The sequence below is a fragment of the Microtus oregoni genome, unplaced genomic scaffold (assembly GCF_018167655.1).
Source record: "Microtus oregoni isolate MIOR12 unplaced genomic scaffold, Mior012 000042F_ref0000377, whole genome shotgun sequence".
Classification (NCBI taxonomy): Eukaryota; Metazoa; Chordata; class Mammalia; order Rodentia; family Cricetidae; genus Microtus; species Microtus oregoni.
This window is the reverse complement of record NW_024543209.1, coordinates 2,869,508-2,883,957: the sequence shown is the minus strand read 5'-3', so window position 1 is coordinate 2,883,957 and position 14,450 is coordinate 2,869,508. Positions and strand designations below refer to the sequence as shown.

At 47.6% G+C, this 14,450-nt stretch overlaps 1 protein-coding gene across 3 annotated transcripts in view; it reads right to left on the bottom strand.

Annotated features, from left to right (window-relative positions):
• Positions 1–14,450, bottom strand: part of Atxn1 (ataxin 1) — a 382,090-nt gene that overhangs the window by 8,043 nt on the left and 359,597 nt on the right. For all 3 annotated transcript variants that reach the window (XM_041632783.1, XM_041632784.1, XM_041632785.1), the window contains one exon: positions 10,651–12,658. In XM_041632783.1, the coding sequence (XP_041488717.1) occupies positions 10,651–12,495 (1,845 nt within the window). In that variant the 5' untranslated portion in view covers positions 12,496–12,658. The remainder of the gene's footprint in view (positions 1–10,650; positions 12,659–14,450) is intronic.

The following is a 14,450-nucleotide window of genomic DNA, read 5'->3' as shown; positions in this document are numbered from 1 at the left end:
TGATTCCTCCTACCACAGCAGCCACTACCAACAACAAAAAGGTCAAAGTGCTGAGAGCAAGGGACTGAGCGGTCAGCCTTAGTCTATGTTAAGCTCCACTTCCCAATGTTCAGGACACATCATGGCGGAGGAGGAAAGAATGTCAGAGCCAGAGTCCAGGAGGACCGCTGGGAAATGCTAGCTTCTAGACAGGATGTTGTGATTGTAGCTGTCCACCTTTGGTTTGGTTTTGTTCTTTTGAGACGGGGTCTCTCAATGGCCTGGAGCGCATCAGCAAGCCTTGAGGAACCTATTTCTGCCTCCCGGCCTCTGTCAGTCCTGGGATGGCAGGTGCAGCCTTCCATACTCATATGGGCCCAGGGATCACACTCAAGTCCTCGTGCTTGCATGGAAAGTACTTTACCAACTGAGCCATCTCCCTAGGCCGCAGTGAGTGTTTTATTTAACATAAACACACAAGGGCCGGATGAGAACGAAAAATAAGTTTCTATATACCAGCCTCTCACGCCTACAGCCGTAGCCTGAAACAGGGGTGCTAACCGCTGCAGCAGTTGAACTCAGCGTACTCAGACCTGGGCAGACAAGTGTAAAGTCCATTTATCACTGAAAATATTTTACTAAATACCTGCTCTGTAGAGGGTCTGTTAAACAATTCCCGACCCACAGCCATGACAAAATACCCACTGAAGAGTTCAATTATAAGACTCGCAGGAGCCTTGGAAGCCCAGCTGTATTCATGCTAAATACTGGTCAGACTAAGATGCTAATGAGCTCCACGAGGAGGGCGTGGTCTTGTGCCTATTATTTGTCAAATGCTCCGACTTGGCAAAAGTATTCTTTTGTGCTTATAACATACTAACGAGATGAGCAGCAGCATTTCAGCTTTTAATTTTGTAAGTAGTAAAATCATTTTCCTTATAGTATAGCAATTAGCCAATGGAATTGAGAGTGAATCTAGGTTTTAGACCAGACCCCGTCCCCACACTCAACATTCCCTTTCCTCTCTGCCTCCTGATCTCGCCCTACATGAGCAGTGACATTACCATATGGTAAAGAGGTGACTTAACATTCCCGTTAGAGCAGTGAGCGTGTACTAAGTGTGAGAGACTGTCAAAGGTGACTTGTATAAAGCAGAGGTCCTCGTTTTCTGGGATACAGGCATCTTCTCAGGAGCTTATAGGCTAGATACTGGCTACTCCATTATCTGAACATACAGCCATTTGGGTGTCCCATCAGCAACTCAACCTCAATTATGAGAGAAACACTTTCTGCTGCTGCCTCCCTTGTTCCCTCCCCATCCCTCTCTTCAAGTTGTTCAGCTCAGATCCCTGGAAATCACAGTCTTCTTCATCATCTTGTCCTACCCACATCCAAATCACAGATAAACTACCACATCCTCCTTTCAAACACCTAGGTAACTTCTCATGACGCTCACCGCCTGAGTTTTGGCCAAGCCCAGCATGTCACTTGGAGAAAAATGTCACCAGAACCAGCCCCACAGGACTCACCTGCCACCACTTCTCACCTTCGCAAAGCAACCTTGCCTTTTGTGTGTGTGTGTGTTTCTTTAACTCCAAAGACACATGCGTCCTGCCTAGTCTGTGCACTGCACTCCCTACATTTGGGGTTCTTTTTGACTTGCTGCCTGCCCATCTCCTCAGACAGCACCTCGCCGACATTCTGTGCCTTACAGTGGCCACCCATCCCTAGCTTCCTTCCTACAGACACTTACATTTTGATGCACCCTTTTCGTACCTTACTTTTAGAGTCTGTCACTTGTTCCCCCACACTCCTGCCGCTATTCCTAGAGTCTAGGAAACTTTTGAAGAGATTCCTGTCTTCTAATGGAAAACACTGCAGTAGAAGAGGTGGCCAAGAGAAAGCACTGTGTAAGACAACGAACAAAATTTACTTTTAAAATTTATTTTAAATCACAGTGGTCCTTCCTTCAGGGTCTACGTCTGCCCCATTGGCATCTTTGTGAACTAGGCCATAGCTGTTCCTCTCAGAGCTCTCCTGCGAGCTGCTGAACTGGCTATAACTTCATGGGATTATGCTTTAATTCCCATCCTGCTTTCCTTCTCCATAGTATCAGGGAGCCAAACAGTTTGCATGATGGTCTTGATTAAGCCCCTAAATACAGTGAGTCCCTTGTAGGGAATACCTACAAGCCAGACATGGAAGCAATAAGGCCTCACTTCCAGGTTCATAGTCATGTGCCACCTTCATATTGCAGCTAAGGACTAGCTTTTAACATTACATTTAGCTCTGCTATGTGAAAAACAACATAAAATTCCCGTAACAACTTAGTCAACAACTGCCGTATCTAAACACGATGCACACTATATAGTTAGGCTGTTTGATTGCATATTTCAATCTTAGATTAGTGCTGCATCCATACAAACACATATGGACATCTCACCAAAAGCCGGGCAGAAGGAAAACAAAACGTCTGTTGTTTAAGTGTGCCTCTCCTTCCTTCCCGAGACTCCCTGCTTTTACAACTGTGAAAGGCTTCTGCTTTGCCAAGCGTTCCTCCCTCGCCCCAAGTTAGCACTATCTCTTAAATACAGCTTCTGCCTGGAGCTAGAAGCCATTGCGTTTCTCAGAAGCTGCATTTTAGTAAAGGAGGTCTTGTTTGGGGGTCAGATTACTGTGCTGGGAACTCCTGATTGCTTGTGAAGTGAAATTATAGATTCTTTTTCACCGGTGGGTTCAGTCTGCTCTTTTCCTCGGGGAAGGATTTGCAGGACTATGTTCCCAACGGGAAGTAAACCAGAGAACTCCACAGTTCTGCCGATGAAGGGGCAGAGAGGGAGCTACTAATTTCAGTTTTTGAAAATCACTAATAAAAATCATCCAGCTCTTTGGTGAAGTGCGAAAGGATCTGTGAACGTTCTATTTAAAGCATCTAGTCACGCGACTTAGCCTTGGGCGAAAGCAATTTAGGGTTGCTCAGGAAACCCACAGCCTCGCATTCGGATACCTTCAAACATAAACCCTAAACCACAGACAGATCAGGGCACGGCTCCCAGAACTCTCCAAAGGGAAGGCCCCATTAGGAGGCTCGTGGTTGGTCAAGATGGACACGCAGCTAGTGCTGAAGCATTCTGCACTGCTTACACAGTTTCTACCCCATATGTCTTAACATTATAGCCTGGAGAGGAAGTTTGGTGATAGAGTCACCAAGTCACCAAGGTAGCTTGCTGAGCATGTATCAGGCCCTGAATTCAATTCTTAGTAAAGACAGACAGACACATGTGAATACAAATACACACACACACACACACACACACACACACACACACAGAGAGAGAGAGAGAGAGAGAGAGAGAGAGAGAGAGAGAGAGAGAGAGAGAATATCAATCTATTTTGGTAGCCCACACATGCAGTTCTCGCTATTGTGAAACTGCAGCAGGAGCCTCACAGCCTAGACTACACCATGATGCCATACTTCAAAAAACAAAACAAGCTACCAGAACAACCATAGGTATCATGTTTAGCACTGAAACAAAAAACAAGAGTGGTCAAAGCTTCAGAAATGCACGGAGGAAAACCTCAGAGGCACGTTGCTAAGAGAAAGAAGCCAGTCTGACAGGCAGCATCCTGCATGATCCCAACTGTGGGCCACTCTGGATAGGGACAAAACTAGGGACAGTAAAGACTGGTGGTTCTTAGTGCTCTGAGATGTGACAGTAGGATATGGGTAAACAGGTAATGTATAAAGGATTTTTAGAGGGGTTAATCTCTTCTGGATGGTACTGGAATGCTGGCTACAGGGCCAACATGCATTTAGTAGAACTCACAGAAGGTACAGTGTGAATTGTGGCAATAGTCAACAATGACCTGCTCATACAGGCTCAGTTGCAATAAATTTAGCACACAGTGCAAGGGTGTGTGTGTGTGTGTGTGTGTGTGTGTGTGTGTGTTTAATTGGGGCCTAGAAATATGGCTCAAAGGTTAAGAGCATGTATTGTTCTTCCAGAGGGCCTGAGTTCGATTCCCAGCACCCATGCCAGGTGGCTACTTAGCAGCTATAACGTTAGTTCCAGGGACAGTCAATCCTCCTTCTGGCTTCTATGGCTATTGCATTCACATGTATAAACTCATATATAAGACACACACATATACACATAATTAAAATAAATAAAATGCCAAATTTACTTTTACAACTATCTATCTATCTATCTACCTATCTATCTATCATGTGTATGTGTATTTGTGGTGCTTAATGTGCAGAAGTCAGAGAACAACTTGGGGGAGTTGGTTCTCTCCTCTTACCCTGTGAATTATGGGGGTTGACCTCACTGTGCCAGGCTGGGTGTTAAGTGCCATCTCACCCATCCTCATTACAAGGTTGTAACAACAAAGAAAGCGTGAAAAGTATGTTTTACCACACTTGACTTACTAGGGATCAAGTTCAGGTGTGCTTGACTGTGCTATCTTCCAGTCTCTAAATAGAAACACTTTACACAATAAAGTCTTGGCACTCAGGAGTCCGAGGCAGGGGGACTGTCCAGAGTTCAAGGACAATCTTGATGACTCCTTAAGACAAAATGAAATAAAGCCAAGCCATAATAACTGTGGTCTAAAGCAACCTCTTATCAAGAATAAGACCAAATAGAGGACACTTATATCCCATAAAGGTTGAAGAGCTACAGATTTCCTCTCTTTTGTTTTTGAGATGGGTCTTGCTATGAAGCCTGCTGATATCAGAACTGAGCAGTGAGATATTGCCTATCTACAACTGGTCCATAGACCTAGCTGGCGCATGGCCTTCACTCGGGCCACTGAGCATCGATACTTTGATAAATTTTTTTTTTCTATCAGACTGAACAGTAGATATGGTTGAGTAGTTAAGGGACTGGCTATTCGGTCTTATTTGCTGCTTGCAGGAGAGCCTGGACTATTTTTAGGATCCAGTTAATTCACTAAGACAGTGCTGCCAGTGACTCACAGTTCACAGCAGCCAAACTGAGAAAGAGTGGAAGAAAAGCCATCGGGCACACACAGTGAGCACAGCAGCGTAGCCCGCCATAGGAACATGTACAACTCAAACTGGGAGAAGAAAACAGCAGTGAATATTAAGGAGCCAGCTGCCAAGGAAGCAAGGAAAGCAGTCAGTTCAGGAGGACCTGGGAAGTGACAGATGGCTCTAATAACATGGAGCTTAGCATCGAGGAGAGCAAAGGCCAGAGGGAAGTGGCAGGCTAGAGCACTTTATGGACAGAACACTCTATGAAGGCGCCGCTGAGCACATCCTGGGTACTCCTGAGAAACGCTGCCATCTAGGAGCATGGGACAGAGACCGGCAGGCTGCTTTCCCAATGGGACACTGCAGGACAGAAGTCAAAGGAACACACTGGGGGACTCTTGTGTGGTGTCACTTCCAGTAGTGACACTGCTGACAGCTTCTCACAGGCCCTATATGGGTGCTCAAGCTGATGTGGAGGGGTGGGCCCCCACTCCTCGCTCATGTCCAGCTTCTACTGATGGGTGGATGCCCATACAGGTTAGCTTGTGTCTATTGAGACTGCCTAGCAGAAGTGGGAATGATGGACTGCCTCTGCTCGGGAGCAGACACCAAGGCAGGCTCAGGGTGCCTTGCTGTGCCCACTGAGAAGTCAGCTTTCTGACTGGGGTTGGGGAGATGGCCTTTCTTTCCATCCATTCCTGTTTAGAGCATATGAGGCTGCATTTTCTTTTCGTAAGCAAACCTCCTCCTTCTCAGGGTTAAAGTCGCCTACAACCCAGAGAACACTGTGCCACAGGCCACCAGGCTAGATGGTGGAGGGTGGGGTCAGACTGAGTCTTTTTTACTTGAGGTGCTTGTTAACGCATTTTCCCAGTGGATAACCTGCTTCCTAACCAACCATGCCATAATGTTCCTTTCCTTTTCTAAGACCATGCGTTACTCTGCATCTCACAGTTGAGACATGTCCAAGGCTTACGGCTTCATACTTGAAGAACAGTGAGTGGGTTACATTTGGGAGTGAACCCAAAGAAAACAACTGTTGTCCAGTGGGCCTCCCAGGCTGAACCAAAGCACAGCTGGAGCAGTAACCCTGTCCCTGCCTTTGCGGGATGTGCTACCCATCCTAAAAGAGGAAAGAGGCTTGCTTCCCTCAGCAAACACGGCGAGAGGTAGCAACGCTTATAGCTTTCCTCATAATTCCTCCCTCTCCAAGGGCAGAACAGTGCAGGGCACACAAAACCACAGAGATGGTGGGTGATGCACAAGAATAGGATTTTCCTTCTGTCCTACTCGCCGGTGGCCCTGTCAGAGGAGCAGCAGGCAGCAACTGAAGTTCAAGGTGTCAGCCCACCAGGAGGAGGGTCTCTGATGGGTTAATCTCGGTTAGGCAATCTCCGAGACCCCAGACCCCAGAATGCCTTTTGCTTCTTTTCTGTCTTTACATGCTTGCTGCTGCTGTGATCTTTCTCAGGTATCTGGCATGGTGTTAAATGGGTACCTGTAATTTGGTGTGTTTATTTCCTGGAAACACCCCATTCTACTGGGCATTTTTACCTGCGATTATAAAGATGTTTCCTCCCTAAGCTGTATTGTCTAATTGATAATAATAATAATAATGTTAGCTTATATAGAGTTTTCATGAATAAGAATAAATACAGGGAAATGGCACACAGCAGGAGGGTCTATGGGTTTCACCTAAGGAGCTGTATAATCCATAGCTCAAGTTAATGGTTAAGGAAAACAGTTGAGTCCCAGGAGACAGGCTGGCTCTAATGCTCTTGGAGCTGAAAGATGCAGTCACAGGCTTCGGTGTGCACCTTAGCCAAAACAAGGCCTTACAATAACTTCAGGTTTGATAATAGTTTTAAGATGAAAAATCCTAGAAAGCAATTTAAAGTTCATAAGGACACATAGCTGAGTTAAAAAAAAAAAAACAGCCCAACTGTTACTAGCTGACATAGTTTCCTTGCTAGGATTGGTTTTTGATCAAAGATGGTGATTAATTTCTTGTACCTATTCCTGCCCTCAATCTCCTGATATAAAAAACTTTTGATGTGTGGGTTATAGATCCTAAAGGTTTAAAGGTTTAAAGTAGAATTGACTGTTTCTTTTTCATATATAAAAGTTTAGGTTTGTGATTTTTTTAAGATTCCTTATAAGATTACCTTTCAAGATAAGTAATAAAGTAATTAATTGGCCCTTTCTTTGTAACTGCAAAATGCAGCCCACCAATAAAAGACCTAACTGAGAAGAGCACCTTGTTTGCCCACACGGTTAATCTATAACAAGTTGTTCGGTTATGAATGTATGTGGGTTTTTGGGAATAATTTTTCACCTGTAAAAATGTTCAATCATATAAGGGATATGGAAAATATTCTGTTTTTATTTTACTGTTTGTTTTGTATTCATTGTAATCATTCACTTGAAAAACAGAATGTAACCACATTGTGGTTTTTATATTGCCTGAAAGATAAGAAGTATATAAGCTGCAAGGGAAAGAATAGAGATAGCGTTAGAAAGACTTAAAATGGGTTAGAAGAAAAACACCAAGAACGAAAGAGTTAGAAAGAAAACATCAAGAATGAGAGAAGGAATAGAGAATGCAAAAGAAGAACAAAGAAAAGGTTTGAAGAAAACCATTAAGAGAGTGTGAGTTTTCTTCCCCTTAAGCCCCTCAGAAAAGTCTAGTATACGACAACCCCATGTGTTCCTTTTGAGTCCTGAGCTGTCTGGAGGCTGCCCCAGGCAGTGGTAGCTGCTACCTCATGTGAACATCAGACAGAGACAGCATTGGAGGCATCTTTCCACAAGATCAGTTAGGATTCAGCCTTCTTAAAATAGTCACCAAAGGCCTGGGGACTGGCTTAGTGGGTGAGGGCACTTGCCATGCAAACAGCATGACCTGAGTTTGAGTCCCCAGCACTCACATAAAAATCCAGGGTGACTGTGTGTGCCTGTAACTCCAGTATTGGAGAGCAGACAGATTTCTGAGGCTTGCTGGCCAGCCAGCCTGCCCTAAAGGTAAGAGTCCCCATCTGAAGGTAGTAAGGCAGGGAGGTGGAGAGGTAGACACCCAACATACTCCTCTGGCCTCCTTATTGGGTCTGTGGGCCTTAGCACCTACACACTTAAATATGCAACACGCATACAGTCACCAACACAGATCCCTGCCTCAGTTCCTACTCTATGCATGTGCTGGTTAGCTGGAAGTCAGTAAGAGCTTCCCTGAATAAACTTTTGACTTTTGGTTACTGAACCAAATAAGAACAATCAAGTTTGTTCTGGAATATAGAAAAGTAAAGGCTTAAAACAAAAACAAACAAACAAACAAAAATAGCCGAGGAGGGTGAAAAGGTAAAGAAAGCTTTAGAACAGGAACTAGAATCCAACACACACACACACACACATGCACACATATACATAACACATACATCATACACACACATATATATCCCAAAGACAAACATGCACACATATACATATATCATAGACACTCATATACACAACCCATAGACATACACACACACTACTGAAAAAACAAAAACAAAGCCTACAAGCTCTAAGACTGTCCTTACGCAGCATCATTAGGCTAGCCTATTTTAGAGAAGAGAGAATATCAGCTGGGGGTGGAGGGGAGTAGGAAAAGTAACTTGGTTTGCACAAATGCACAGCTGGACTTCTAGCTCTCTCCCCTACCCCTCAGTGTTCTCTGGGAAGGACCATGAAGGTTGTCTGAAGCCAGCATTCTTGTGGCTTGAAGGATTTATGCCCAGGGTCACTAAACTAAATCTATCCTAGCAAAAACCATCTTTTCCCCCACAAGTTCCCTAACTGGATCTGTGATTTTGCTTTCCAAATCCAACAATTTGTTAACTTCTACATTTCTCTGTGGGTCCCTGTGTAGCTCTGTCTAACCAGTTGCAGAGACCTGGGCATCTGCTCAGGCTAGGGAGAAAGGTCCTTTGAGAGCTACCCGAGAGGGAAGGCAGCCCTTGTAAGCTCAATTAAGTCTGCTGCCCTTCTCACTCCCTTACCAGGTTCCCCTGCTCTCTTCCCCTCCCTCTGACTCTGTGATTCAAAACCTGTCCCTTGTGCTTGCCAGCCAGCATTGCTTGTGGAGCCCTGCCTCTGCGATGACGTCAGCCTGTCTCTGATAGGCTGGTAGGCTTCTAGAATAAAGCCACAAATCACTGGTTGGGTCTGAGCCTTGCACTTTTATTTCAATGGCCTGAAACCCAAGCAGTTTCTTCTGCAGACTTCAGGCCTCTTGTCTGGCTTTGCAATAGCCCTTTTCACCCCAGGAGAAAAGCGAATGTTTTGTCTGCTTTGTCTTGTGGCTAGAACCTCTGCTGTCAGGCTGTGGGGAGGAGAGAGAGCAGGGTCTGACCTCACAGGGAAGCCAGTCTCTTCACAGCTTGTACATTAATTTTGCAGAGTTCTGAGTAGGAGCAAACACACAGAGACTGTTGCCCCTCCAGACTGGGGAGGGTTGTGGGCTTACATTTTGGGTTTGTTGGTGTGTTTGGTCCTGGATGTACAATCCCTGGATTACAGTGGCTGAATTTATTCTCTAGCTGAAAGATGCTGCTCAGAAGAGAGTATCATTTTCAAAACTGGGCTAGGAATATAGAGGTCAGTGGTCGAGTGACTACCTAGCATGTGTGAGGCTCCGGGTTCAATGACCAACAATGAAACAAGTAAACCAGTATTTTGCCTGATTCCACTTGTCATAATCACCTTCTAAGGGCTGAAACTATGAGGAAGAACACATTTTGGTCTATTTACATGGTTCGCCTAGGGCCCGAGAGTCCTTTCTGCTGGCATCACTTCACGTTGGAAGTGAGCAACAGCACATATAACACTTTAAATAAGCATGCTATTATCTTCTCAGAATCAGAACTTTCTGGAAAACTTTCTTGGCTCTTACCAAATACTGAACGACTGTGGTCTCTATCCACAAAGACCATGCTAGGTTGAAGGGTTTCAGGGAAGCAGGGCCCGTGACCTTGAGCCAGATTCCACATCTGGTTTGTCAGGGGCTGTGCCTAGACAGAGACAAGCCTGGCTGACCTCCCAGCCATGTGGTCAGTAAAACTGCCGTTACGTATAAATAGGCCCTGGATTAAACGCTGGAAGATGATGTCAGAGTCTGGAAAGAAGGCTGAGACGTAGCTCAATGGGTAGAGTCCTTGCCTACCAGGCATGAGGCCCCGGGTTGAATTTTCAGTACCGAATTAAACTGCGCACAGTGGCATATGCCTGTAACCCCCAAACTCTGGAGACAGAGGCAGGAGGACCAGAAGCTCCCAGGCACCTTTAGCTACTGTGGAGGTGAGGACACTGGGTATCTGTGGTTTCCTACTTTGTGACTTCTGGCACACTGTCTAGCTCACATGGTATATTAAACTACCCCACCCCCTAAAACCCCAATGACCAGACCCCCGCCCCATGCTGTCCTCAGGACCCATCACACTATCTGAGGTGGTTCTCTCTTCAGGAAGCTCTTCTTCAGCTCTGTGGGGTCTGCCTCTCTCCAGAGGGCTCCAGCATGGCTGCCTATAGCCATGTACCAGGTACCAATGGGAACCCTACCTGTGAAAAGCAACCACCTTGCCAGGAGATGACAGAACCGGGGGGTAGGGGCCCCCACCTCTATGACCCTGGGTGAGGGTTACCTGGGCTCGATGTTCACCAACAGCAAATTGTATCACGGCCACACCGGGACTGTGACTATCCTCAATCCTCTCTACTGTGCTGGAGTCGATCTTGAGGTCATTGCTAATCTCTGCACTCTGGATGAAGTCCTCCGTCTTCAGGTCCTCCACCTTTTTCAGCTCCCCATTGGCCAGTTGGATGATCGAGCCTTTCATGAAATATGGCGGCAGTGTGGGTGGCGCTGTGGCAGGGGACGCCACCGACTGCACCACCGGCAGATGTATCTGGGCCTGCACCATGGCTGGGTAGGCAGCCTGGGTAACCAGAGCCTCGGGGTTGAAGTTCTCACTCTTGGGCAGGGCGGTGGTGACGAACGTGTGAGGCACTGCAGCAAACTGGGGCGATGATGTGACTATGGCCGAGGCTGCCCCAGGTGTGTCCATGTCAGGGCTGCCCACTGGGATGAGCAGAGGCTGGGTGCCTGGGATCACCAGGTGCTGAGGCAGGCTGCCGGCATAGGTAATTGCTTGCTGCTGGCCACTCAGGTAGCCGATGACAGGAGGTTGAGTCCCAGCATAGAAGGCTGTGGCTGGTAGGCCCACCGGGAGAGGCTCTGATGCACTGTGTGTGGTCTGAATGACCGTGTGGGGGGACAGTGCATAGGACCTGTGGCTGGCCTTCCCTAAATGCAGGCCGCTCTTGTCGTTGAGGGTGGATGGAGAGGCCTCTCGATGTGCGGCCTGCTGCGTCTCCAGGTCGGCTGAGGGGGTGTTGCTGTTGGGCAGGACCATCACAGATCCACGGACCCCAGAGGTATCACGACTGCTGTAGTCTGATGGGCTCGGGTGGACCACCACGTGCCGGGACTCATAGGGATGAGGCACTGACTTGCCACTTGCCTTGCCCAGGCTCAGCTCCACAGAGGATGGTGCCCCATACCTCCGACTCTTCTCCATCTCCCCATTCAGGACCTCCTTGGCCTGCATAGCCTGCTGCAACCTGCTGCTTTCTGCTTTTTTGGTGGACTCTCTAGGAACAAAGTGGCCTCCAGCGTCGCTGTACTGCACGACCACCTGGGACGAGGGCCCCAGCGTGAGCGTGTGCGGGATCATCGTCTGATGGGGATGGAGGTGGACCGGGATCGGGGGAGGAGATGCTGCCCGCCCAGAGCTCTGCGGAGAGCTGGAAATGTGAATGTACTGGTTCTGCTGGGTGGGTGGAGGGGACCCCGGGGTGACCAGCCCCGCAGCAGCCCTGCTGAGGTGCTGCTGTGGTGGGGGCTCAACCTTATGTCCTGGTGCCTGGCTCAGACTGCCCATGTTGGCCAGCAGGGTGGAATAGGCCTCCAGCTGGGAGCGCTGTGATGGAGTGGTGGCCCCTGCAGCTGAGGCCACTGAACTGGTGACCGGGTTGCCCGACGGGGAGATTAACTGGGAAGGGATAAAGCCAGCATAGGGCCCACTGTATTGGGAGGAGCCAATGAACTGGAAGGTGTGTGACAGGTGGGCGTACTGCACGGGAGACACGGGGGTCCCCGATTGAGGAGGCGGGTACACCGTGGGCAGCGTGGTGGCTGTGGGGACTGACCTGGGGGCACTGGGTGGGGAGTAGTCCAACCCTGCGGACAGTGCTTTATGTAAACCCATTCCTTGTAAACCAAGCTCCCCGGAAGTCCCTGCTGGCCCATGCCGCCCACCCCCGTGGCCGCGGCTGCCAGGGGTGCTGGGGAGCCATGCCACACCCTCCACGCAGTGGTTGTCGCTGGGTAGAGCGGTAGCCTTCTCCTCAGAGGGCCGGCTGGTGGCGGGGATCTCACGTTTCTTGGGAGGCAGGCATTCATTGCTCCGCTCTTGGTTGGATTTCATTTTTCGCCGTCCCCCCTCCACGGTGGCTGTTTCACTGGCTGGCTGGCTCAGATTTCAGTCTGATAAACAGAGAGTCGCATGGGATTTCTGTAGGAGATCCAGGCCCTTCATGAGGAATCATCTCCCCGTGGGTTCGCTCGGCTGGCAGTAGCAGCTCCGGATTCTGAGAAGGGGAACGGACCAGGAGTGGGGGTGCAGGGTGGGTGGGGGAATAGGGACAGGAAAGACAGAAGAGGGGAAGAAGAAAAGCGAAACATCAGCTCTGTGGGGGAAACCCCATCAAGCCAAACCAACCAACCAGTCAACCCACTCACCAACCAAAAAACAATATTACCAACAAGATTAAAAGGGGACCTTGGGTGATTGATAGCCCAACTGTTAAAATAGATAAAATATTAGCTAGGCAAATGAACTAATAAGAATCAAGATATAAGTAAGTTTAAGGTGAACTTTTCTTAAACATTTGTTTGCTTATAATTTATTTGTGTGTGTGTGTGTGTGTGTGTGTGTGTGTGTGCATGCTCGCGTGCCTGTGGGAGTTTATGTACGTATGTGCCAGTACCCACAGAGGCCAGAAGATGGCATTGGATCTCCTGGCACTGGAGTTATGGGCTGTTGTAAACCACCCTGTGGGTCCTGGGACCTGACCTGGGCCTCTTACAAGAACAGTACTCTTGACCACCAGCCATCTCTTACCCAGATGTACTTTCCCTTTCTTTCTTTTTATTTTTTAAAAAAAGACTTATTTATTTGCATTGGTGTTTGCCTACATGTGCATCTGTGTAAGGGTGTTGGATTCCCTGGAACTGAAATTACAGACAGTTGTGAGCCACCATTTGGGTACTTGGAATTGAACCCAGGTCTTCTGGAAGAGCAGCCACTGCTCCCCCCACCCCCTCCACTGAGTCATCTCTCCAGCTGAGATGTACTTTCTTAATAAAATGGAGTAGGCAATTCAAACATTACTCCACACCTCACACCTTCTTTCCTCTTCCATCCCTTCCTTTTCCTTTTGGAGGGTAGATAATTTTTCTTTTTTTCTTTCTTTCTTTTTTTTTTCAGACATGGTCTCTTGTTGCTCTGGCTGGCCTCAAATTGGCTGTGTAATGGAGGCTGGCCTTGAATTCACGATGTTCTTGTCTCAGTCTCCTGAGGCCTGGGATCACAGGTTTATGGCACTCTGCCTGTGTTTTGGTAGAGGATGCATTTTGTAAATTTCTTCCGCAAAATGATTGGTGCTGTTCCTTATCACCTGAGAAACTTTATCTCAGTCAAATGAGATCCCAAGAGCCCAGCTTTGGGAAGACACAGATTGGGAATAGAGATGCCTGATGGGTCTTCAGGCTATTTCTCCATCTCCAGTTGCCAGAACCAATATTCTTAAGATTTCATCTGGTGTCCGGGCTGCACTCAACCTATAGTGGTGTCCCCTTTCCTAACAGTGCCTCCCATACACACACCCATGTACCCCAACTCAACAGTAGCAGCCCAAAATAATTCTGCTCACTCTAAGTCTCAAGAGAATTCCAAGTACAGTACTCTCTCCTATTAAGAACACAGAGCATTGTTTACACCCAGTGTTTATAAATCCATTGCAAGGACAGCATAAAATCAAACCCCAACGTACCAAAAATGTTGCTACTTTTTTGCTGTCTGAAACACGGGTCCTCTGCAAAGAGTCACCAGTGCTCTTAACTATGGAGCTATCTTTCCAGCCTGGTTCCCACTTTCTTATAACAGCAGGCTAGGGAACATAATCATCGCTGAGGTCTACTCAGAGAACTGTTCATGCGGCCTCTGCTGGCAGCACAGGTGCACTGCTCCATAAAACGCCCCAGGATTTCATTAGGGTCGTGCAAGCAAGAGTGATGTGTCAGAATCGGAAATGAGAGCATTTGCATACAGTAGTGGGCCCAGCCAGCTAGGGAATAGGTTAATTAGCTCAAGGCAGCTTG